General features: G+C 39.2%; 1 protein-coding gene across 1 annotated transcript in view; it reads right to left on the bottom strand.

Moving 5' to 3' along the window:
- Positions 1-1,870: 1,870 nt before the first annotated feature.
- The window catches only part of slco2b1 (solute carrier organic anion transporter family, member 2B1), a 37,177-nt gene continuing 11,511 nt past the window's right edge, over positions 1,871-27,536 (bottom strand). Inside the window, exons 7-15 of the mRNA XM_031750381.2 lie at positions 26,274-26,404; positions 20,735-20,831; positions 20,305-20,469; positions 20,010-20,199; positions 7,656-7,800; positions 6,741-6,901; positions 6,323-6,387; positions 5,643-5,763; positions 1,871-5,236 (exon numbers count right to left, since the gene is read on the bottom strand). Coding sequence (XP_031606241.2) covers positions 5,077-5,236; positions 5,643-5,763; positions 6,323-6,387; positions 6,741-6,901; positions 7,656-7,800; positions 20,010-20,199; positions 20,305-20,469; positions 20,735-20,831; positions 26,274-26,404 — 1,235 coding nt within the window. The 3' untranslated portion in view covers positions 1,871-5,076. The remainder of the gene's footprint in view (positions 5,237-5,642; positions 5,764-6,322; positions 6,388-6,740; positions 6,902-7,655; positions 7,801-20,009; positions 20,200-20,304; positions 20,470-20,734; positions 20,832-26,273; positions 26,405-27,536) is intronic.

Genomic DNA, 27,536 nt, shown 5'->3' with positions numbered 1-27,536 from the left:
AACTGCTGAGTCTTGTCCTGTGGAGGTGGCTCTTCTATGTTGTGCCATGCGCTTGTCAAGTGGCTGTTTGGTCTCTCCAATGTAGAGGTCTGGGCATTCCTCACTGCACTGTACAGCATACACCACATTGTTAAGTTTGTGTTTTGGAGTTTTGTCTTTCGGGTGAACCAGTTTCTGTCTGTGTTTCTGGGTCTGAAGTACACTGGGATGTCATGCTTGGAGAAAACTCTCCTGAGTTTCTCTGACAAACCTGCTGCATAACGGATGACAGTGGTGTTCAGTTTGTCCTTCTGATTCTCCCTCGTTGGTGTCTGGGACTCTCCCCCATTTGGTCTAAAGACTGAAGAAGCTTCTGGGATGAGAGGTGAAACTTAAAGAAGTCCAGACACTTTTCTTTCCAAGCTCCTTAGATTTCAAACAGTGAGGAAACAAACAAGAAGACGGGACATTTTAATAATTTTCCATCTTAATCAAAGGTTTCTCTTGTGCTAGAAATTAAAAAACAAACAATCACCCCAAAACTGCATACATCTGATAGGTTGCAGTTTGTACAGTGTGGGTGGTGCACATAAGCTTTTTGCTGCTCTTTATCTGGTTGTGTTTTTGTGGTTTTCTTGCTTATTCATGTTTCTTTTCTTATTTTTCTCTTATTGGTTTTTTTCAGTCTGTTTAGGCATTTTCGGTCTCCTTTTGTTGACTTTGTATCATGTTGTTCTGGCTTTGCATCTCTTCTTTTAATGTTTTTTTTTCAGGTTTATATGTTTTTTTTTGTGGTCGGTTGACTCACCAGCTGTGTTCAGGCCAAACTGTTGCAGGCATTTAGATAAACTTTTAAAAACATGCTGCAGAGTCTGCATTTCTTCATTGTTGTTTTTGGACTTTTTGTATATTTTTGTTCATTTTTTGTTGCTTTTCATGGTTTTCTTTCTGAATTTCATCACAGTTGTTTTTAATCATTTTTCACGTCTCTGTTAGTTTTTGTGTTTCTTTGGGTTTATTGACATTTCGATGTGAAATATTTACCCTGTATTGTGAATTGCTGCACTGAAGTGTGACGCCACATGCTACGCCTTTGCACATACCTGTTGTGTGTTGAAGTAGGAGCAGTGCACATGTTTGAGCCTGCAGCAGACACACCATCAGTGCTCCAACTGACATCCAATGACATCTTAAAGCTTCTGCCTGAACTTGCCTGTTTGTGCAGGTGGTCCGACCTCAAAGCTGGAATGTTTCATGAAAACTTGATGAGGAGCTCGATAAATCTGTCAGTTGGAAAGAATGCCTGTTTAGGCTTCAGGACATTCGATCGCACTTTGACAGATCGGCTAGAGTGTGTGTTTGTGTGTTTGTGTGCGCGCGCGTGAGCAACATTTTTGTTTTAATGTGAATCTAAGATCACCTCCTGTGTTTAATGGTGGCATCTGTGGTGCAGCGATGTGGATCCAAACACTGAAAATGCTGAAAGTATTAATGTAAAATGTTTAAACCGAGTTTTCATACATACATTACATATAGATACCACGTTTAATTTGATTTTCTTTTTTTCTATAACACTGTCTTCATGCCTTCAACTTACTTTTTTTAATATGGAAGAAGCCAAGTGCGGGTATTTTCCTTCTTTTCTATGAATTTAAGAGATAAAAGTGGCACTAATATTAAGATCTTCTATTTAATTTACTGAAATTACGCTGTTACTCCCAATGCTGTCACATACAAAACACAATGAAAACTACAATTATTCAAAAACATCTAAAACAAGTTCCGCTACATAAAGATATCCTAAAGGTGTTAGGACATTAAAAACAATTTAAAAAATCATTAAAATTTGACACTTTAAAGTGGATTTAAAAAGGAAAGAAACAAAAACAAATCAAAAGTAAATGGTCAGAAAAACCAAGTTGCTTTTTATTTGACAATTTATCTTTTACATAAAAAAAGCAGTAAACAATGTAGACATGTCCACAAATCATGTGGAAAAATAAACACTTTATAAGTTGAGCAAGCAAGAAATTGTTCAACAGTAAATGTGTCAATTAATTTGAAAAATACAAAAAAATACAAAAGAAAATTACCATTTTTTCCCATCGCATTTCAATTGGTATTTTAGTTATACTGCTCCACTTTATTCTAAAATGATATATATTTCATATATTTTTTATAAAGCTAGTGTCCTTTATGCACTGTTCAATTGGATAGAAATATTTACAGAACAACGTTCTGAGTATGAAAGGTTATCATACAAACACTGAAACATTCAGCACAATATAATTTTATCAAACTTGTAGAAAACAGTTTATAAAAAAATGACGAAACACTGAAAACATCTCACTGGATTAAATTCATCAAAACTCGGAAAATGTTCCACAGGATCCGTTTGTGCCAGAAGAATAAAACTCGTGAATTCACATGTTAAAAACATTCTTACAAACATTTTCATATAAAAATAGTGTCGTGGCGCCTGTTTGTACTTTCTGTTTGTTTGCCATCCCTCTGTCTTTAGTTTTTTCTTCTTTAATCTCTTTGAAGTCTTTTCGTGACTCCAGAATCCCGTCACAGTGTTCTGGTAAAGTTCTAGTTCCCCCATATAGAAAACCTTTTCTGCTCAATATAACTCCATATTTTTTTTATTCTTGAGCTCTACTAGAGTAGCTTTGCATGGTTCACAGTTGACAATAATTGTTATTCGTCTCATACTGGGCTCTGGTTCAGCCCTCAGTCCACCCTCTGTCTGATACAAGCTGGCCTAGCTGCTCGCTCTCTTCAAGATCACAGCACAAATATATTCACTTTACAGAGGGACGTTTCTCTCTCATTTTATTTCCAGTAAAAATGATGGCACACTAAAAATATTCAGCAGGAGGTCAGTGATGAAAGCTGAAGCTTCCTCATTAGTGTAATGTTGAAATAAGATTTCTGTTTACGTATTTAAATGTGAAAGTGAACATGTGATTTAAAGGAATCTGTGCTGGAAGTAATTTAACCGATGTGCAGGAAATGATATAATGACCACATTTTTTCACATCTGAAACTTCTTCCTATAGCGATGCTTTTGCAGATATATTGTCTTTAAGACAACAATCACATCGATCTATCAGAGGTAACAACTGTATTTGTAATTGTGTGCATGATTCACAGTTCAAAATAAACTTTGTTTCATACCAGGTTGTTGTGTAGCCACCTTACTGAGCTGTTTTAGCTCTTCCACCTTTAAGACAGCTTCAAATGCTCCTTGTAAACAGAAAGTTTGACTAGCAGGTAGGCGGAGCTTAAGTGCCTGAGATAACCATATTAGGGATATTGCCTCTTGGCGATGTCTCATAGATAACTGTGATAAAGTGAATATTTAGAGCAGTCTGCAGCCTGAACGTTGGGGTCACAGGGATCACTGTAAGTACACTGAGCTCATTATTAGAGAGTTTGCCAAATTTAAAGGTACTTTTCATAATTACATCTGAAAAATGTAACTAAGCCTTCCACCACCAGAGGCACCGTTTTACCAATGGGCCTACTGACATGTTTTTGGAAGTCTGCTGTTCTTTTAATGTTTAATGTTCCTTTTTATGCCTTTGCTTTTTGTAAGCCACTACTCTAACCAAGGCTGTTCTTAATGTTTAAATAAAGCATGTTTAGTGAGACAATTTTTTTGTATATCAGGCTCATGCACATATACTGCAAAGGTCCACTTTTACAATGTGAGTATTTTTACGCAGCACCTGAGGGTGTCAGTAACTTACTTCACCCCAGTCCCACAGGCCTAAAGACTGCCTGGCAACCACCGGTTGGTTGTGATTCATTGCTGGAGTTTGCTAGCAGTCAGTGAAATTTTTCACAAACAGGTATAGTGTGCTGTAGTACAACGTTCCTTGCAGTAGCAAGGGTTGTATGAAGTTTGTATGAAAGGTGCCGACTTGTTTGCAAACACTCTGCAGCTACTCGCTAAGTGTTTGTTAAGCAGTGACACGTGAAGAAACTGGAAACTGATGTTCACAATAATGTGTACATTAACGTGAAAATTCTTTCTCTTAGTGAAAGGACGCTGACTAAATCCAGATGATCTTCATTCCGCACTGCAGCCTTGCTATAACTAAAACTACAGATTATGAGCTTCCTGTCTGACTTTATGCTAACATGGAAAATTTCTGCTTGGAACTAAAAGTTCTTTGAGATATTGGTAAACATTTATGGGTTTGATTAGATAAGCCATCTTACTGATTATTCAATAAAGAAGATAAACCTTTTTTTCCATAGAGCTTGATGGTTGTGAAATGTGAATTTAGATGTCTGTGTTTGCATTTAAAGGACATGAGCTCATCTTAAATTGTTAGCTCAATGTTATTATGCTGGCTTCATTTCAATTTCTTTAATGGACACTTGAGTCTGGCTGACTCTGTAATTACAGAAGCAGTTGAAAAGCGACTGATTTGTAATTCTGCAGCACAATCTTCCGCATAATTTATATATGAGAGTGCATATAGACATCAAAACAGGAAATATTATACATGCAGAAGAAGTGGAATTTGGTACAGTGGTGTCCCACAGTGTAGTGCTATCATTACATGTTGCCAATAGCAACTCATGTGTCTGCCTACAAAGTGATATTTTTTCCTTATTTTCAAGCCAGGCAAGTGTTACTTTAACTAAATTTCAATAGCAAGACATCATATTTTTGATCATTTACCTTACACTATATATATATAGATGTGCTTAAGTATATGATTGCATATATTATGTTTATCCTCACTTCTGGCTACAAAAACCCAACATGAGGGAAGCCAAAACACTAAAGTTGGATAGTCACAATGTATAAGTGTAATGTAAAGTACATGCTGTCAGTCACATTAAGAAGTTCGATATAAAAACAAGAAAACCATTCTGAAATGTTAGCCATGATGTATAAACAAAACAGTGACAGAAAAAAAAAATCTTTTTGCCTTATAATGCAGGCACATTGCTCCGTTATAAGTGAAGCATTCACCAGACCGAGTAATTTGCTGCTTAGTGGCAGGGTCCTTTCAACCAGCATAGAAAAAAGCTACCTATGCAGTCTCCATGAAAAGTGTTTTCTCAGAATCCTCTTCATGTCATCAGTTCTTTTTCTTTGGCATTCTCTGATATTTTCTGGTTCACCATCTGGTAATCCCTTTCTTGATACCTGTCTCTTTTCCGCAGGACAACGATTGTCAGGAGGTAGCAGAGCAACGCCCCACACACAAAGACCACCTGCAGTCCCAGAAACCTGAATACACAAACAGGTGGTTATGTTTTTTTTATGGTTGTTTTGATGGGTGGGGGCTAGTCCGGGATGCAATCAGATGACAGAATGCTTTACAAAGCCAGAAATCTCTACTGAGAATTAGAAAAGTGTTATTCTGTGCTGGCAGTTAAATTTTAAGTCTTTATAGCTGCAGAAAATGTGTTCATTTCAGTTGTTGGTTTTTTTTTTTTGATAAGGATTATGAAATTGTAACGTTTAAAAAAAAGATTTACAGCCTGACTCACAAAATGCAACACAATATTTATATAAATAACAATTTAATCTTTCCTACTATGAGAAGAAATGATTGCTGCATTCATTTCAATAGTCAAATAAAGTTAATAACCACTTTTTGTATTTTGTTAGTATCTTCAAATGTTTCTTTTACCTGTTTCTGAAGCGCTCTAGGTCGTAGTATTGACAGGAAGTCTGCTTGCCACATTTCTTGCCCCATAAGATGCAGGTGGTGTCGATGACACTACCATACAACACCGGACCGGGCATGAACGCTGTAAAGAGACCAAGATGAATATTCAGTTAAAATCATCATTTTGGCCCCAAATTATTATTGTTTTTTAATAATTCGTCCATTTGGATTTATTTAAGTCAAAAAGTAAACAGTGCAGCCTCTCTGAGAGGTGGATGGTGACACAGGTGGCTAGCTGTCTGCTTGGCTTCAACTTGGCTAACTGGAATCCATGACCATGTTTGTGCTGTTGGAGCCTTTTGGAGCATTTTTAACTTATTATCTGACCAGTAAAATGGCCACTGTGTGGTAACTGTATGAACAGCTTGTCCAGTAGGTCTCAGCACTAGTTTTGGTGGCTGAGATTTGAGGATTTTTATCTGAAAGTTTCTTAGCACTATACTGTCTTGTCCAAGTATAATCACATCTGGCTCCAAAAGACAAAAAATAAATAACTGTCAGCAACCAAGATGGTAAAACTGACTCTTAGCATTGCCAGAAACAAGTGTGTGGAACTGCATATAAGCATCAAAATGCCTTCAGCAGGTCTTTGAGTTTAACCACAGACCTCGTATCACTGGAGAAAGTATGCGATGACTTACCGAGGACTCTGAACAGCATGTACTGAACTCCCACTGCGAAAGACTTATCCTCCGGAGGCACCTCCCTGCAGCAGAGACATCACATTCATGATAAGGAAAAACAGGCTGCCAGTAGCTGTTATTTAATGGAGTGATTAATCTGCAGAGAAATCTCAAGATTCTTCACAAGTTTAGAAAAGAAAGTCGTACCTGACTGGAATGTGCAAATATTTGGCTAAAGGCTAAAGACTGTGTCAAAAAAATAACAATTTGTCATGTGACTTTGTAGAGAATGAAAGGCAGCTTTCCAAGTTTTTATTTTTTTTCATAAAACTTTTGTTTTGGTTTCCTTCCTTTAAGTTAAATAAAATTGTTGCTAATGAAAACACTCTGACTTAAGCATTCCCCATTATTTGACATTATATTATGTTTTTCATACCTGAGTATCATCATGCATGATGGTGTTTGGGAAAAGGCGGCGATGAAGGCAGTGAGACCCAGCAGGACCACAAAGGGTAGGAGGAGATGCTCACACCCACTGCCGCAGCTCCGAGGTAGGGCGAAGCCGAGGCCACCGACACACCGGCACTCACTGTAGTTCTACAGAAACGCACATGCAAATATTTGTACAGTTTTTTTTAATAAACCTGCTTGGATTTTATTTCCTCTCTTGTAAAAATAATTTTTAAATAATGAAGTTAGTGTATATACAAGTATTGCCGGTGCCAGTTTCATCATAAAGTCAGAAATGGTGCTTGGATTAGAAACTGACTCATTCTGTCAGTGAATAACTGAGTTCACAAAATCATGGGAGGTCAAAGTTCATGAGGCCATTACGTTCTGTCACACCTACAAAAAAAAGTTCCTACAGTGGGAGAGGTTTGGGAGAGTTCTGCAACATCTGGATGTAGAATTTCTTGCAAATCTGGCCAATTAATCAAAGTCCCAGTTCAGATTCTTTAAAACCTGTATTTTTACTTTCACTTTCATTGTGAAATTCACAGACAGACTGGTAAAATGAAAAGTGGGACACTCATACCATCACAGTGACACAAACATGCGGCACTCCTAAAGATATCTAAGAATGATAGAGAAAACGAAACGTTTCTGCTGCCTCCACGTCTGAATGGCTCATATTCTCAAGTAATGTGATGCCACTGATTTCCTAAGAGCAAAAACAAATGAAATGGGAACTGGCAGCAAACCATCACAGAAAGCATGCCAGTTCCTTGTGACTACACACCACTTGAATTTAAATTTGAATAGCATTTGGAACTGAGCCTTAGTCACAATGTGAGATAACAGATCGGTTTACGGGAAAAAATGTCTGGAAAGAGGATTAACTGAGTCTTACCACGACTTTGCTGAAGTTGTCTGTTTCTACAGATTGACAGCCAGCATGGCAAGGAGACTTGAACTCCATGCCGTCTGAACCACAGACCGGGTTAAACGCCTCCTCAGAACAGTGACAGCTAGAACTGCACTGAAACAAATCATAGCTGAAAATACAAACAGACATTTTTATTAATATTTTAAAGGTGAAAAAAGAAGCTGTAGATACCTACAATAAGCATTATTAACATATCTAAGATTTAAAATACTGAAAATGAGCCTTTATATTCTGAATCATTTTATCAAGTTCATCTGGATTTTTATCAAAGTGAGGTGTCAAAGGCTTTATTCAGTATCAGTTACACAAAGGCCCAATCACCAACAAAAGAAAGAAACCTGTGAATCACACCTAATTTGCAGTGTAGCAGTGAAGTAAATTGTGTGCCAAAGGTAAAATTGGTTGCCACCAGTGATTAAATGAACCATTTAACTGATGGTTGATTGAAAGTAGTTTCATTACTATCAGTGGTATCCTTTTCCTTAAACTATATAAATAAGCGTATGGGGAAATTAGTTGCTGCCATTGCTGGTAAAACAAGTTCACAGTCAGGAGTAAAATTAATTTCCCACCGCAGTACATTATTTCCCTGATATTAGTTCCCTAACAGTGGGTAACTTAGTTTTTTTTTTTTTTTTTTTTTAAATCAGTGATTCAGTTCTATTAGTTCTAGTTTTCATGAGTTTGTGGTATTATAAATAACAAGTGAGAAAATTTGTTCGCTATCTATGGCAAGCTTAGATCATTTGCTACAAAGAGAACTATCAAAATGAGTGGACGTGGCAAAACCGGAGTTATGTAATCATGCCCCTGTATTTACCATTACCGTTTGCTTCTAACTTCAGCAATTTATGGGTGAGACTTAAACACGTTGGAAACGGGGATCCCCCGTCCCGTGATTATGTTGCTGAGGAGTTACTTCTGCAAACTGCTTGGGTGAATGCACAAGACATTTGATCTTTCATCGCCCTGCCTAATAAAAGAAACTTTGAGCTGTGCTTTCTCCAAGAGGCACCTCTACGTTGTTTTCTGGAGATATCACTTTCTAACGCAACGCATCCCAAATGGAAAGACTGGCAGGTGGAGTCTTCTGTCCAGGTAGAGATAGTGACTCTCGCTGTTAAATTCTTTACCGGGAGAAACCCAGACCAAGACATAGAGCTGTATCTGAAAAGATACTGCGAAATTCTCCAACCCCCTGTTAAGCCAGTTGACAAATTTGGTTATTGGTATGGAGTGTGGAAATATAAGGTTCGTATGCAGAGAGACGAAGCTGGACACATAGTACCCATTCCTAATTCCGTTTCGTTGGGCCCCAATAATGGCAGGATTATTTACCCTGTCAAACAGTGAGGTGTTTCATTTATCAAGATCAAGATCACCAAGCGAGGGATTGCTCTACAATTAAATGTTGGAAATGTGGTGATTTGGGCCATAAGGCTAAAGACTGTCATAATGAAAGTGAATGCTCCCTCTGTGGTGCGAAGGGGCACACTTTCTTTAAATGCCCCAAGTCCTTTGTTAACATACTTAAATTCTCCCAGCAACCTCCACCTTCAGAAACTTCTGATCTTCCTTCTTTGGAGGAACCTTCCCAAGCAACGGACCGCCCTTTGACCTCTCAAGAGAGAGGAGCTCTTTCCCCTCCTACCCCCTCCTCCCCAACACCGGCCTCACAGTTTGCCAATTTTGTCTGGATCAGATAACCCAGAAATGGATGATCAAAATACTCAAGATGAGTTGCCCCTCCCCCGTCGCAATCAAGTGACAGAAGAGACGAAAGTGATGTAGAGCTGGATGGTAACTAGGTCATAGAAACATCTGACGGTGAGAACAAGAATGATAGTGATGGCGAGGAACTTGACAGTGATAATGCATCATAAAGCAACGGAGATAGCAAGGATCTTGGATCCTTCCCCCTCACAGAGGCGGCTTCTTTGGCAATCTCTGCGTTACCTGATAAAACGGAAGAACGACGGAAGACTTTCTTCAATAAAAGCCACCCAGCCCTCGATGAGCCTGTCAACGAAAATATGAGAGGAGGCAGGAAAAGGAGTGTCTCTGCCTCTAGTTGTGGAAGAGATAAGCGTAAGGACAATAGACCTAGCCCCCTTTAAGGTAATGATCCTGAAACAGACCTTCCCTTAACGTGTCTATGGGTACTTTTAAAATAACAACATTTAGTGTTAGAGGTCTTCAATATGAAAGGAGCAGAGAAAAGAAGGTTGAATTCTTAAAAAAGCTAGACTATGATATTTTGTGTCTTCAAGAGATGACATTAAAAACAAATACAGACATAAAGGAATTAAATAAAGTGTGGAACCCTGGCTACTCAATAATATCAATAGCTAGCTATTGTGAATATAATCAAAAGAAGAGACATAATAGCGGGACGACTCCTCCTTGCTGATTGCTGTTATTACGGGCAAAAGTTGTGCATCATTAATGTATAAAATGCACCCAATTGAACAAAAAAGATGCAATTGTTGAAAAAAAAAATGAAGCACTTATTAGAGAATGGTTTTAATGTTATTTTATGTGGAGATTTTAATATTGTTACGGAAGCGACCGACAGGATATCCAAGACTGAGTTTAGAGAATCGAGAGAAGCTAAATTTTTGGTTCAAATTTGTAATGAAGCAGCACTTAGAGATCTGTAAAGAGTCCTGCATCCCCATACCATAGATTATACTAGGTTCGATTTCTTAAGTAAAACAAGGATCGATAGATTTTATGTATCATCTAATATTCAAAGTCTTAAATATGACCGATTCTTAACAGACTTTTCTGATCATATGGTGGTTACGGCAACAATCTCATGTCGCTCTGACAAATTTCTGAGTTATTGGAAACTGAACACATCTTGTTTGGCAGATGGGTTGATAGTGTCTGAAGTTAAATCTGAAATTAAGAAAATATTACAACTCAAGATTTTTACTGCCTCCTTCTCTGAACTTTGGGAACTTCTTAAACATTGCATGTGTGAGTTCTTTAGATTTAAAGCTAGAGAATTAAATCATGCTAAGAATATGAAATACAATGAGGAGGTAAGTAGATATATATACTTAAGAAACAAGAAAGAGAAACAAGAAGAGGAAGAAAATCAAATGATGTCTCTTAAGGGAGAGCATTGATCGAGCCACTAGAGAAGTTTTATTTAATATGTTGAGACGTACTGAATTTCACGGGAACAGCGATTATATGATTCTAAATAATCAAAAAACAAAACAAAACATGGAAATGATTTTATTGCTTCAATTAAAGGATAAACATGGAAAATCAGTTTTTAAAGAGGAAGGGAAAAGACAAGTTATTAGGGACTATTGTTGTTTTCACCAATAGCTACAAACATTGACGCTGTTAATAATCTTCTAAGTGAGGTTGAACCGTTAAACTCTGTCATTTATGAGACCTTGGTTGGGGAAATTAAAAGAGAGGAAGTGGAATCTGTAATTAATCAACTCAGTACCAATAAAACACCTGGTTTGGATGGTATTCCATCTGAATTGTATAAACTTGTGAGTAAGGAATTATTAACTCAGTACTATAAGGAAGGAATAGAGAAAGGAACAATGGGTAAATCGTTTTACGAAGGAGTTATGTGTTAATTATATAAGAAAGGTGACATTAATAATTACAGACAATTAACAATAATGAATGTAGATTATAAAATTTTTGCTAAAATAATCATGAATAGATTAGAGGATGTATTAGATATTATCATTGAAAAAGAACAAACTTGCGCAATTAAGGGACGGAAGATGTGGGATAATTTATATATGTTAAGAGAAATTATTTATAATGGAAAGGATTCAGAGCTTTGCATCCTAGGTTTAGACCAAAGGAGAGCCTTCGATTCTGTTTCTCATTCCTATTTATGGCAAGTAATGAAAGCCTATAATTTCCTGGATCAGTTTATTTCCATTGTGCAATTGATTTATAAAACGTCTCTGGTGCGAGTTAAAGTAAATGGAAAACTCTCACCTCCTTTTAGTGCTGAGTGTTGTGAGATTATTCTGTTATCATATGTTACCTTATATCTGTAATCAAAGTAGTTGAATTATGATACTGCTGTAGATCATATTATACCCCTTAATATAGAGTGTGTGATCAGTATGTAGTTTTAGTTTGCATTATACTTCTGACTTAAAAGAGTGTGAAAATCATTAGATCTATTTGATTGACCTGTATTACTCGACACTGTTGAATGTGTTACACTGTTTCTTGACATTTCATACTGCTGAATCATGAAGAGAATGTTGTGTGCAGAAGACCTTGTCCCGATAATAGAAGAGAAAAGACCACATTCCATACCCCCACCTTTACAGAGAGCAGAAAGACAGGGAGCCGAGGTCATAACTTAGGCGCCGTAAGAGAGAAAACCTGTGAATGTTTAGGCTTTTTATGACTAGGTGGGGGCCACTAGGGGCTATAAAAGGCTGAGTAACCCGTCACCATTTTGAGACTTGCTGTGACCCTCTGCAGGCAGGTCTCCCCATCATGATGGTTCTTATGCTCTCAAGTGTTGAATTATATGGAAATAAAGTATTGTTGATTGAGCATTTATACACCGAGTATTGTCCTTCCTTCAGCCCAAAGATTAAAAGAACTGGGAGATTTTAACAACTTGGTGCCTGGTGACCCGGATCTTTGGTGTGCTGAGGAGGGGCAGATTTGGCCTGTGGTGAGATCGTGGGGCGAGGCGAACAGAGGGCCGGCCTAAACAGAAAGGTAAGCACAGCCTGTTGTATTATAAATACCAAATGTGCATACTGGGCTTTCCAAATTAATCTGTTCGCTGAGTTACACGTATTTTCACATTAAATTTGTCGGTGTCTGGTTTTTGGCACGAGATACTAACAACATAAGTTGAGGCCGAATTCCAGTGTGTTAGATAAACTGCTTCTACCAAGAAACTAATAATATACTACGTTGAGCTAGTTGCAGCCCACTTTACCTTCCACATTTAACTTTGTCTAAGACTGGCTTCTGTAGCAATAATACATTAGAATCTTTGGAGACGCGGCCATATGTCCAGTACATTGAATAGAGGTTTTGAAGTTGGTTTATGGTGTCGGATATAAGCCCTCGTTGATGCGGTCATAAAATTGGTATAAAATTAAGGTTAAGCAGATACTGGCTTACGGTGTCGGTTAAGCGCCAGCAACGCTGTCTGGCACGTCCGTAGGTTTTGGTTTATGATACGGCCGTGTTCTGGTGATGCGGTCGTAAGTGCAGTAGTGAGGAGTTGCTGGTTTCAGCACATTGAATAGAGGTTAGACGCTGGTTTATGGTGTCGGTTTTGAGCCTCGGGGACGTGCATCACTTTTACGATGCGATTTTGCCCCGTGGTGGCGGTCATAAGCGCAGTGAAAGGGGTACATGGTGTATGGTGCGGTTGTGCTTCGGAAGAGTTCTAACAGTTGAGCTTAGAGGTTTCTGTGTAAATTTTCGCTGGTGAAAAGCGCTCTCTGTGGGTCTTGCTGCTGGTGAGGCGCGCTCTGGGCGTTGTGTGTGTGGGGCGCGCTCTGTGTGTGAAGAGTGAACACAGTGACAGTGGCGGTTGATGTGTGATTAGGAGGACACTAGAGTAAAGACACATTTTAGGATCAAAGGTTGATACCTAGTGTACCTGTGGAAATTAATTTTGCCCTGGGGTTGGCTCCCCACCGTGACGTTGGACGCGGGGTGTGATGGACCAGCGGCGTCTGGAGGTCCAGGCTTATCACCTGAGAGCTGAGGGCCCTCAAACGATAACAGAATAACACTGGAACGGCCGTGTAATCACGGGTTCACATTTATTCTGGACTAGACCAAGACACATTTTGCGATCAAAGGTTGAGCTCTAGAGTAGTCAAAAATAAAAAGGTTGAATTCCTCGTTTCAGTGGTTGAAATTGTTGTGTGCCTGTCCCCTGACGAGTGTGAAATTAAATAAAGAGGGAATTTGGAGCCACATAGAGATAGACGGGCATAATTGGGTGTATTACTCTGTGGTGTAATAAAAATAATAAAAAAAGGAGAGAGAGAGAGTAAGAGGTGTGTAGTGGAGAATTATTGAGAAGCAGAGAGAGGAATATGTTGGGAGACTGGCGTGCAGTTTGCGCTGTCAAGGTGGGCGTGTTGCCTGCTTATCTGTTTAACAGTGATGAAAATGATATTAAATAAATCTCTTAGTGTGTTAATACAGGAAGCTACGGACCTGGACCAACTGCCCCCACAAGCACAGCGGCCGAAGCAAAATTATAGTAATGGGAACCACACCCAGCAAGAATCAGCAGCTGTGGAAAAGGCAGCAGCGAGGAGAGAATTAGAGGAGAAATTAAGAGAAGTTTTAACACAAAATTGGGGCCAACAGACTTGTGGAGGTTGGGAAGGCGTCCGGAGCATCACAACAAAAGGTGAAAGAAAAACACACACGAGCAGAGAAATGTGAGAGAAAGGCTCCTTTTAAGGTAATGCCTAGTTTGAGAAAAAGTTAAAATTAACCTGCCTACAAATGCACACACATGCAATGAAAAAACGGCTTACACTCATGAACATGTGAAGATTTTCCAGCAAGGTTAAAGCAGCAAAAATTAACATACACCTGTTTTTTGTTTTGTTAATGATGAAGTTTATCCATTACTAACAAATAAACCCTCTAGATTGCAGGACAACAATTTAGCTTCAAAGAAAAAGAAAATAAAGAGACTGGTATGACCAACTAGTGATGAAATAACAAATTTAGTGGTTAACAGTCAAATTGTGAGATGTTTTCTGATGATTGAACAACACAAGTGATTACTGAAGAATTTGAACATGTGCATGTTGTCCTGTCAACTTGGTGGGTTATGAGTTGATTATATCGTGAGGAAAAAAAAAAAGAAAAAAAGGGGGAGAGAAGGCTGACACAGGGCCTGGCCCAGTGTTTCTCCCCTCTCGTTGTAACATAGCCAACACAACATCATTTTCCTGTTTGTACACTTTGGTTTGTTTTTGTTTTTGTTTTTTGTTTTTTGTTTTTTTTTTTCTCTTTATGTTTAATTACAGGCTGCTTTGCCGGCCCTGAAAGCCGAGGCTGACCTGGACTCCTGCTCTCCCCTCTACGTGACCCTGACCAAATGCTGCAACAGCTGGACCCACAACAACAACCTGAAAATGTCAACAGTGCTGCAGGAATGCGATCTCATGCAGCAGAGACGGAGAGCACTAAACCTAAGGCCCGTTTCACTACACGGGGGAAAATTCTCAGACAGCTTCAGCTGACAGAGCTGTGACGAGACGCCCGCCAAGCCCGAATGAAAAGTAAGGCCGAACAAAAGAATGCTGATCTTGATAACTCTGCATTAACACTGTGCAGGACAGTGATGGACCAACACGCATGATCGGGCAGCAAAAAGGACGTGACAGAGACAGGAGGAGCAACTGAGGTCAAAAGGCACCTCAGAATGGACAAAACACAGAAGAAGATGCAGGTTTCACCTGCGGTGAGCATGGACACTGGAGAAAGGACTGCCCCAATTGGGGCCAGGACCAGGACACACTGAACTATGAGCAGCAGCAGCAATGGTCGCAACCGGACTGAAAAGGAGGAGGGCAGGACCCCAGGGCACGCTTCAGGCCGTGGTTTACCCATGACACCAGAACAGGAAAGTGATGAACACAAACACACACACACACACACATCTACATACACTGATGGAGAATGAAAAGAAACACACACATGAACAGATGTGCACTCGTTGATTGAGTGAAAAATGACACACACACACACACATCGAAATGCTGATTCACTGAGAAGTGATCCACACACATACACATGCACACGCTTGTGCAACGAAGAGTGATGCGCACACACACACACACACACACACGCTGACGCAATGAAGAATGCTTTGCTAACAAATGCTTATGCTGATATGCAAAATGCTGCACACAAACATCCCAATACATAATTTTTATGAGGAGCCATTGATTACCATTGATTACTTAGAATGTGTTTTGTGTCACCCAAAGGGCATTTATGTAGATTTTAGGGGTAAGGTCTGAAACAGTTTGGTTATGAAAACAATGTCTGTGCGTGATGTCTGTTTATGGCTCAAGGCCTTGACTGAATTCTTTGCTGTGCTTCACACAGCCTGGTGAGGAACAGTGGCACAGAGTGAAAATGATGAATTAATAGTGTAAGTTTTAGGTCGGAGTACGGCATTTTCTGTGATTGAGATTTAATTCAAGGAGGAACAAAAGGTGCTATGGCACCTGAGGTTCTCATTCCCACACAATATTGTCCCGGCAGGAAGCAAAACGTTCCTGTGAATTTCTAGGTTGATTTTTGGGTTTTGCTTAGCGATAGCTTGATTTTATCAGTGAGCTTTGGCTTGTGTTCTTTCTCGTAAGCGAGAGAGGGATAGTTTTATGCTTGGACATGTCTGCAACGGACCCTAGTTTGTGTTATTTTTATTAGTATTTTGTTGGTTACATCTGTTTTCGTTTTTTTGTTACAGTGCACTGAGATAAGAAAATCTGAGAGGTGTGATCCACCGATGGTGATATTTTGTGAGTTCATGATTTAACAATCAGCTCTTTAAACCAGGCCTGAAAGATTGAGATTTAAAGCGCTATAAAATATTATTACTGTAAACAGTTGCAAAGTGTGCTTCTCCATGATTGTAATTGGCTTTGGAGAAATTCACTTATATGGGACATTGATCACGTGAGAAGTCCTGAGTCTAAAAGGATTGCAGCGAGTCAATCCAGTCCAAAAAACAAAGAATTGTTTTCTTTTAAAATGATGACGTCATCTTGCTGGTGATGGATGCTCGAATAGGTCACGCGTGAGACTCCATTATCAGCAACATCTGGTATGAATGGGTGTGAATGAATGCATGTGACTGGACTGTGATGGACGGACTAAAAGTTTTGACTGACTTGATACTGGGACAATGACTGCACCAACTTTAGGATTAGTAAATGCCAACAAACAATTCACCTAGCCGGCAAGAGAAGGGTGGATGCTTCGCTTTGTTTTGTTTTGTTTTTGCAGGAGCAGGAGGATAAGAGAGACTGAAGAGGAGACGGTAGCTTCACATGAGAGTGTGGAACTGCAGATTTAACCCTTTGGTTGCTAATTTTGAGCTCTGAGATATGATGTCACTAACCTTCTCTTTTAATTTTCTAGCTCCGATGAATTGACACATGGGAGTGTGTCAAAAAGGGGGAAGTTGAGTCTGAACATCAAACAATGGTTTTATGAACATTTTATGACTTTATTTGTGTGTTTAATAATTTAGGTATGGTAAAACTTAAGCTTATGAGATGTTAGACTTAGAAATGGTTCATTAATTTTTGATTTCCAAATTTGCATCATCGGAACAACAATGGAAAACAATATTAGATTATCAAGGCTAGGGAGAGAGGTGTTTTGGTTTTCTGTCTCTTACAGAGAGAGGAACAGACACCAGACGGGGACACGGAGATATGAGGACCCTTCACAGCAGAGACAGATGTAGGGACTGCCGAGACAGCAACTGGGGTTAAGTGTCATGGCGTTTGGGCTCCTCGAGAAGATGGATCCCATAAACACAGCAATAACCATGAAGGGGTTGGCCAAAATCTAGGAACACCAGACCAACGAGGTTCGAGAGGATCTTGGCAAAAAGGGGGACACGGCGGTGACCCCAAAATACACAGATCTTTGTTTGAAATCGGGGCAGAATAATCCCCTGATCTGTGCAACGACTAAAGGGTGGTCTAACCCCGGAGGTCGAAGCAAGAAGCTGAGAATCACCCAACTGGAAGATACTGGTAGCTGCAGCAATAAAATAAAGGTTAAAAGCTCCTTAGACAGAGGTTCTAGTCTAAGTACATTTGAAAGGTATAAGGTGGCACCAAAAATGGGAGTGGGAAACTGTAGCACCAAAATAAAGCTGTGGGAGAATTGGGGAGTGATGGGAGTGTCATCTGTAACTGCTGTTATTGTTGTAAATCTAATTTTTCTTGCATCTGAACTGCGTAAACACAGAGGTCATCCCACATATGGTCCACCCGTTAAAGGGGGACAGAGGGCCTCAGGACCAAGAAGAGCTGGACCTTGTAACGCTGGAGTGTATGTTATAAGTGATCTCTTTTTTAAGAGATCAAAAGGGGGAATTGTGAGATTATTCTGTTATCATATGTTACCTTATATCTGTAATCAAAGTAGTTGAATTATGATACTGCTGTAGATCATATTATACCCCTTAATATAGAGTGTGTGATCAGTATGTAGTTTTAGTTTGCATTATACTTCTGACTTAAAAGAGTGTGAAAATCATTAGATCTATTTGATTGACCTGTATTACTCGACACTGTTGAATGTGTTACACTGTTTCTTGACATTTCATACTGCTGAATCATGAAGAGAATGTTGTGTGCAGAAGACCTTGTGCCGATAATAGAAGAGACAGACCACATTCCATACCCCCACCTTTGCAGAGAGCAGAAAGACAGGGAGCCGAGGTCATAACTTAGGCGCCGTAAGAGAGAAAACCTGTGAATGTTTAGGCTTTTTATGACTAGGTGGGGGCCACTAGGGGCTATAAAAGGCTGAGCAACCCGTCACCATTTTGAGACTTGCTGTGACCCTCTGCAGGCAGGTCTCCCCATCATGATGGTTCTTATGCTCTCAAGTGTTGAATTATATGGAAATAAATAATTGTTGATTGAGCATTTATACACCGAGTATTGTCCTTCCTTCAGCCCAAAGATTAAAAGAATTGGGAGATTTTAACAGTGTGTATTTAACAAGGATGCCCATTAAGTGCTGCATTGTACGTCCTTGCAATCAACCCCTTACTTAAAAGGATAAACAACGAAAAATGAATTAAAGGATATCCTCTTGATAAAACCGACAAGATTACAGCCTTGGCGTATGCAGATGATGTGACAGTGTTAATTAGAAATCAAAATGAATTGTCTATAGTGATGGAGACATTACACCAATATGAACTGGCATCAGGTGCCAAGCTGAATCAGGACAAAACTGAAGGGGTGTGGCTTGGACATCAGACCTTAAGACCTGAAATGGCGATCTCCCTATGCAGGGAGATTAAAATTCTGGGTATATGGATCGATAAAATTGACTCTTGCTTATTAAATTGGATTAAGAAAGAAAGTGAAATCAAAATGGAAATGATGAAACGGGAAAATAAAGATACAAACTATAAAACACGTATCAATATAGTAAAAACACACATAATCTCAAAACTCTTTCTCGCCACAATACTTCCTCCGACGAGAAAAACAATTATTAAAATAAGTAAAATGTGTACCAAATTTATCTGGGGATCTAACCGTGAGGTGACTAAGAGGAAATTTATGTATAAGAGTAGGAAGCATGGTGGATTGGGAGCCCCAGACTTGGAGATTGTTTTGCGAATTCTGTTTTTAAAAAAAATTTCACAGTGCGATTTCCCGAGGTGCTCCGTGGGTTCGAGGGAAGGAGAGGTTGTGGAGTAAAAAGAGAGGTAGAGCCAGAGCAGGCGTACCATACTACAGACTCATGTTTGGAGATTTATTAGGACAATGGGAACGTTACAACCTCGATATTTTACAGGACAACACGAAGAATATTTATAATAAAATTAATGAAAGTAAAAATGAAGGTCTAATTCAATATAAGCACGCAGACAAAGAAGAAAATCCATTGATAGTTAAAAATATTCAAGATAAAATAATATCTGAAAACATGAGGGATGTTGTATGGCTCATCTCGCGCAGGCGCCTCCGTGTAAGAGCTGTAGTCCAATGGAGTCGTTTCGTGACCACCAAAAAGTGTCCTATGACAAACTGTGATGAGGATGAGACTCTAGAACATCTTATTGGACTGTTATAGGACAACTGAGATAACGCGGAGGATGACAGAACTTGGTTATGATGTTGATGTTAATATCAAAGTGGTTAAATATGGTTTGTTTAAGGAAAAAATGTGTGAAGACAAAAGGAGATTATTTTGGTTAAAAATGTGTGTAATAAACACACATATTTGGAAAACACGAGCCAAAGAAGTAATAGAGCAAAAAATAATAAGTTGCGATGTAGTAAGTAAATATATTATCACAGATTTACGAAGAAGAAGAAGAATGGACCTGAAACTTGGGAAAGCTTTACCTTGGGATGTACTAAAATTGTAAGTTTAATAAGTGAGTTGTGAGCTCTGTTGATGTTTGATTCTCTTCCTTTATCTTCCTTTTTCTTTGATGAGCAATATGTAACTGTAATTTGTATGTGTAATTTTTTATATGTATGTAATTTGTATACTTTAATAAAGTTTATCAAAAAAAAGTAAAGGGACAAGTACCTGTTGTTAGAGACCTCAGCAATGTTCTGTGTGGGACAGCCGATGAACAGCATTGGTAGGGCGGTTAGCATGCAGAGAAGAATGGCTATTGTGCACAATTTGCTGGCACCACTGACTGAAAGACTGAACCGTCGCATCAGAGCTCCACCCAGGACGGTCCCCAGTACCGCCATTGGGATCCCGACTCCTCCTGCGAGAATCATAGAGAATCATTTAGAAAACAGCAGCTTCATTTTTATGTCCACCGCTTGATTCCACTGTAACGACTTTCACGGCACTATTCAGGTCCTCTCACCTATCATCATGGTGGAGAAAGAGGCACTCTGGCTGAACTGTTTCTCAATGAACTTGGCCATAAAGGTGGCGAGGCCGGACAGCAGAGCTGACAAGTTCACCAGAGCCAGAACCACCAGCAGGTAGATGGGATTTCGCAGCGTTCGCAGAGCGATTTTAGGAAAACCTGAGGGAGGTGTACAGTATGACTGAGGATTAATATATTATGTGTCCAATCCTTGCATCATTATTAAGTTTCTAATGGAAAAATAGTATATAGACTAATAGCTACATAGACTATAGAGCATAAAATGCTGGATGAAGCAGCTGGATGAGGTGTGAAGAAGTGATGCTTGGCTTAGTCCTTCTTGCTGCTGACTGCTTTTAAATTGGTTGACACCCTTCAGTCACCTCAGCAGGACAGGAAACAGAAGTGGAAAAAGGACTCTTACTTTTGAGGAACTGAATGAGGGTAGGTTCCCGTTGTGTGTCTGTCTGCTGCTGCTGCTCCTTACTGTCTGGTTGGGACTCAATATCGTCTGGATCTTCCTGCACAAATATGGAAAGAATATCACATGACAGCCTTGTTTTTCCACTGTGAGATTTGAAACCAGTAAATGTAAAAGTTTACACTCATGAATCTGTCTGAGGCTTCAGATAAATGTGTTCCTGGGAAACGTGAGTTACTTACAGGCATGAATTATTTGATCTAAAATCTTGACAAATGCCAGGACTATTTAAAGAATGTTTTTTTATGGAAACTATTTCATCCTGTGGCAGATAAAGAAAGCGTTCGAACCTTGAGAGAAATCTCTTGATTTATCAGACAATCTACATTCCCACTGTAACCACAGGCCAGGACTGGATAGTGGAACAAAAGTAGGGTGATGTGTACTTTGAAAATATACCATTATTGCCTAAGCAGCTATGTGACGGACCCTAAACCTGGACCAGTGTGATTTAGTAGTTAGTTGTTCCCCTCTCAACGCACAAAGCCAGTCCTTTGGACTACAGACAGTTTTGTGTCAGAGAGCACAAAGACTCGTGGGTGTGTTAATGTTCAAGTTGTCAGATTAGCAGCAGTGTTGTCATTGCATGTGTTTATTCCTGCACAGTGCTGAGCATAGCACACTGTTCAACAACAAGAAGTGAAAGTACAGCTGTGCAGTCTGTGAAGCACATGATGCACAGGTAAGAAAGAAAAACTGTCGCGAGTCTTTTTGCTACACAAATTTGCTCCAAAATGTTTTATTCACCAAGAACCTTATTTGGATAAAATCAGAAAGTTTAAATACTCTTCTCAACTTCACAAACATCTTTGTGTGGGCGGGAATGATTGAAACTGGATACTGTCCAAAATATCTGGGTCAGGCCTGAGCTTCCAGCTCCCTCCAGCCTTGTATAACACACACACACACACACACACACACACACACACACACACACACACACACACACACACACACACACATATATATATTTTTTTTGTCGATCTATCTATCTATCTATCTATATATATCTATATATAGATATACGTGAGTTATTATTAGCCAGTGTAGTCAATAATTCTTCACCAGACTCAGCAGAGAAACCTGGTTCCGTTCATGGAGTCGTCACAAAAGCCATTCACTGCCTCAGGTTTTCAAACAAATGACCGAGACTGTTGCTCAACAGTGATTTATCTCACAGAGCTCACAGATGTTCACTAAGTCCAAAGGTTTTCTTTAAGCACGGAAATACTTTCAGTTTAAAATCTTGTCAGAGTTGTGCTACAGAGAGTTGTGTTTCATTAACAATAACATAATTAAACAATGAAATATGTGAGAAAGACTCCATCACAAAACTGAAATGAGTTTCATCATTTAACCCTTTAAAGGTTAAAAACTGCTTTCTTATGTGGGGACAAGATTGGGATGCAGCAGTGCGCAGTGTGACGTCTAAAAATGAAAATTTACTTAAAGCAGCTGTGAAGATAGAAAAGTTTCCTGCGGTATAGTCAAAACTATTCTGATTGGTCTGTTCTGGCTGGTTTATGGTCCTTACCTTAGATCTGATGGACAGATCCCTGCTTTAATCTATAGACAGTAATCTGTATCTTAGGCTTGACAGATTGGTTCATGCAGCAGCTGTTAGTTTGTGGATATTACCCTCATTCCTGCAGCATGTGGACTTTGTTAGTTCGTCTCTAGTGGCTACTTATGCAACTGTTCTGAGGAAGGTCCAGGAGGTCTTTTTAAATATTATGTGATGCAAGTCTAACAGTGGAAAACGTCCAAGGCATCAAGTTGAAGTTTTCATAAAACACCCTACTGACATTAACACAATTATTACATCTACAGTTTTAGAGTGATCTGATTTGCTTTCTCAGAAGAGATTAAGTCTCTTGGCTAACCACTTCTATGTAAGGTTTAGGTAGCATGAGCAGCAGGAAATGGACGGTACTGTTGGGTGTATTTTTCTAGTAGACTCTAAATATAAAACATACAGATTTGGTTTCATTTTGTTAGATTTTTTTGCTTTGTTCTGCATTCTTGGACAGTCCAGGTCATCTCGAACCAGCTTGATGGGATTCATCATTTGCGATCTGTTTGATTTTCCTGCAGTTGGATGAACTCCTGACCTATCAGTCCGACTCCCTTTGCCTTTGTACAGACAGGCAGTTTGTCAGTAGATCAACTTTCAACAGATGAGAAAAGATTTTTAATTCAATAATTGAAATAATTAAAATCTCAAAATTTAGCCCAAAAAGTGTTTTTTTAATTCATCATTTATCTTTCTACCAAAACATCCTCGGACTGGAACTGTTCAAATCAAAAGTGGATTCTTATCCCTTCTTTTCCCTGACTGACTAGTCTGCTTTCCTTTGTTCATTTTTTCTCACAGCTCTGAGAGTACAGCATTGTGTGCAGTACTGCAATAATAATGAATCAGAGAGTGAAGAAACAATTTTTTTTCACCATCTTCGTACAGACAGAGAGTTTGTCAGTCATCAGCAAACCCTGGACTGGTTGGAACAATCTTCAAGGCTTGATTTTGTTTCTTTTTTTATTAAATTCACATGATTTCTTGTTGACTGCATTTTCGCCCTCTTTACCTTATTAGTGAAATGACTTCACTCAAACTAAATTGCTCAAATTTCAAAAGACCAGTCTTTTAGCGTCAGATAAACCACAGATCCCCTCTGAGTGTAAGCTGACAAATAGAAAAAAGTCCTTTTCCCCATCAAGAAAAACAAAGCAAAACAAAAGAAACCATCCAACATTAGATAACTTAGGGTTCGAAATCCATTCACATCAAGGTAGCCAGATTTCAAATGACATGGCTCTATTTTTGTCCACTCAGAAACGCTGAACTGTTAGAGCTAACATTACAGATGGTATATCTCTGCAAATACCGCTGACCTGATGGAATGAAAACAGGCTAAAATGTGACTGGGAGGCTTTCAGGCAAACATTTGGTCGAGCACTGATGTTTGGCAGCATGCTCAGGGAGTCTTATTCCAAGAAACTGTTGGGCAATCGGATAGTTTGTCTCATTTAATTGATAAAACATGTGCAGAAGCTGAACTTTCTCTTTTGTGTTGGGACTGAGCCAAAACACACAAAAGCAGTTTCACGTTCGCACTGGCTGAAGTGAAATAAGTTCAGCTTCACCAACAAAGCCTCATCTTATCCTGTCATTTTGTGTTTCTGTGGTTTTGAGGCAGAAGCTTTATCTGTTATAAAACACAATAACAGCATTGTGAGCTTTTTGCTTTCTTTAGTTGGTGACAGCTGTATTTTCCTGCATTGCAGTTACAGACATTTTTAAATCCATTTAACTAAACGACTCATTTACCTCATGCAGTTTCTGACAAACAAACCCCCTCCACATACTTACTCCCTGACCTGAAGCCCATTAAAACCTCTTTGGGTTGCAGGCCGGCTTCAGTTGATCATTATCACATCGAGATAATTAAGATAATCACTCGATTTTGGCTGCTGCCATTAAGATGTTTGAGTAAAGAAACCGCAAAGGGCTTCTTGAATTCATGAAAAGTACTGTGATATTGGCTACAAGCCATTTCATTTCCTAATTTTGATTATCAATCTTTACTCCTCCCTTCAGCTGTGCTTGTGTTTGCTGTGAGGAGAGAAGACAGATCTCCTCCTCTATCCCTGTATAGAAAACTTCATCCCACATCTGTGCAGATTATTTAAACTAAAATTCATATTCATCATTTAGGCTACGTTCACACTGCAGGTCTTAATGCTCAATTCTGATTTTTTGATCAAATCCGATTTTTTTTTGTCTGCTTGTTCACACTACAAATAAAATGCGACAGCAAACGCGCTCTAGTGTGAGCGCTCAAAGCGGCCCGCATGCGCAAAAGAAGACGTCACACACAACGCGCTGTTTAGACCCAGAACAAACAATATTGTTTGACTGATGGCCCTTAATATAAAGACTTCAGACTTTACGTTTCCCAATTTTTGCTTTAAGTTATTTTGTTATTTACATAATAATGTAAATACATTAAAAATTATCCTTATTGCTGTTTTAGAGGAGCGGTGCTTCAAAGGATAGTTGCAGATTTCTGTCAGAATCTGCAGATTATACAGTACAAATAAAATGTTCACATTGTCTTCCCAACAGTTTCACTAACATCTACACTGGATGGTCAGGAAGCGTTCACTTCTCGGGCGCTTCTCCGGCGCTGATAATTGGCGTCCGTCTTGTGTCAGTGACGTAAAAGACGGATTTAATGCGACATGACCGTTCAAACAGCAGTCGCTTTCTAAAACATCGGATATGTATCGGATTCAGTACCACATACGAAAGTGACCCAGATCGGATTTGAAAATATCGGATTTGTGCCGTTCACACTGTCATACCATGATCGGATACGGGTCGCATAGGGTCAGAAAAATCAGATTTGATGCGCTTTCGCCTGCAGTGTGAACGTAGCCTTAGATAACAATAGCAGCTCTTGGGTGGTCTGATAAACTATCGTGACATTTTAAAACTTTTCCAGGGTAAATAAGCAATTATAGAAGGTCTTTAAAGATGCATTCATTGTCTTCTTGTTAAAAGTCAGTCACAGCTAAGCAGCGATTCCAGATGTTCGAACTCCTCACCAGCTTTGAAGCTAAGCCCAGCCCACCTGAGAAAGAAACCTTTTTTGGTTGCTTTTATTCACTACATTGGTCTTTCAGTCATGACTCGAGGTGACGGCCGGAAGCCAGTCTGGCCATTTAAAACTGTGACCTGGTACCACATATCAGGCTGCCTAAACACAGCTTTGCCACACCTAGAAGCTGATTACCACTCATCATGAAACATAATTTTAAAAAAAATTCGAGTATATAGAGAGGAGCTGGAAAAAAATGGAAGAAGAAGAAAAAGAAGAATGCATTTAAGTACCAATAGAAAGTGTGTGGGATTTGCTACTGCTGTAAAACTGGCGAAAGCTGGAAAGCCAGAGACAACTAAAGACATTAAAACATTATGAAATATTTAATATAATGTTTACTTGAAAAGCCAGAAAAGTTCTATGAAAGACCTGTCAGGTGTATTAATGATCAATCAGGATTGGTATCTATTTTGTTGGTGGAACCAATGTACATGTTTTACAGTCTTGTTATTTACACTCCTCTCAACTGTTTTTCTTCCCTAGAATAGAGTTCATCAACCTGTCAGAGAACATGAGTCACTGTGAGCCACCTGTAATTATCTTCAGTTACACCTGCTACACATGCGCATATCTTGGATCTGTCTGGATTAATCACTAAGCTAGGGTGCGGCGATTATAGGTGTGTAAAGAAAAACAAAGTCAATGCATGTGATGTGTTTCAAACATTAGCCATTGACTGGTGCTGGATTAAATGTTACAAATAACGTGCTCTGGGATATTAAGGCCCATAACGGATGTTGACTATGCCCATGAACATTTTCTGGACATGTAACTTCAATTACAAAACAACTCTTCTGTATTAGATAGGACTGACTCACCTCTTTGGGCATGTTTCTGGGGAAGAAGAGGTAAGGCAGTGCAGTGAGAAAGAGGACGCACGAGGCTACCAGGAAGCCGAGCCACCATGCTCCCACCCAGCGCAGGTCTTTAGTGTCCAACTCGATCGCCTCTGGAAACAGAAGAGAACACAAATCATGAAATTGATGCAAAAAATCCATCCATCCATCCACTTATCAGGGTCAGGAGGTACAAGAGGTGAGGTACACCCTGGACAGGTCGCCTAACACAGAGAGACAGACAACCATTCACGCTAACATTAATGCCTATGGGCAATTTAGAATCATCAATTAACCTAACCCCACTAACTGCATGTCTTCAGACTGTGGGAGGAAGCGGGAGTACCCGGAGATAACCCATGCAAACTTCACTCAGAGAGGCTAGATGGTGGAGTCAAACTTGCTGTAAGGCAACAGAGCTAACCACTGCACCACCGTGTTGCCACATGCAAAGAATACGACTCATGATTTCATTTATTTGTAGCCATTTATTGCCTTATATCAGCCAATAAATTATCAACACATGTAATTAAACATAGTGTTAATTCACTGCCAGCCCATAAGTCTATCATTCATCCAAGTACATATCTAAAAATTCTTATATAGGGTGCAATATTTACACTGCTTTAACATGTCTACAGTTGAAACTCCAAACCACCTTTTCATTATACCTCCAACGTAATCATGTGATATTAGTTCTCAGTGATGCCTGCTCTGTTTTAAAATACAACCAGGTGGAAGTAATCTTTTGACTCTAGTAGTCCTGCCTAAGGTAATAATAACATGTATAAAAAGACTGAATTTGCTTAAATTAATGAATCTTCTGATAGAAATATGTCAGCAGGTTTGACTTATAACTTGTTCTTCACATTTGTAATATTGAGTTAATAGGTTAAATGCATACTTGGACCTAAATGGTAAAATAACTGCATCCAAAATAACTAATTGAACCAGTTAAGGGAAAAACCTACTGTACACTTCATGTTATAACAACAAGTCATCATTCCTCCTTTGTTTGAAAGATGTGTCATTTACACAAAAATCAGAAGTCAGATGAAGCCTACGCTGGTGGAGTTCCATGTTTGGACAACCATTGCTGTTATTTATAGTTAGGGTTGGTCATGGAGTCATTCCTAACAAAGAACTAAAACTGAATGCTTTTACAGTACAAGCTGAAATCTTATTCCCTGTCAGAGGTTGTTCTGGATGAAACACAAACTACTTTCTTTTGCTTGGTAAAGTGAG

This window comes from Oreochromis aureus, linkage group 10, assembly GCF_013358895.1.
Source record: "Oreochromis aureus strain Israel breed Guangdong linkage group 10, ZZ_aureus, whole genome shotgun sequence".
In the NCBI taxonomy this organism is placed as follows: domain Eukaryota; kingdom Metazoa; phylum Chordata; class Actinopteri; order Cichliformes; family Cichlidae; genus Oreochromis; species Oreochromis aureus.
Note: the sequence above shows the minus strand (reverse complement) of the source record. Positions and strands in the feature narration are given on the sequence as shown.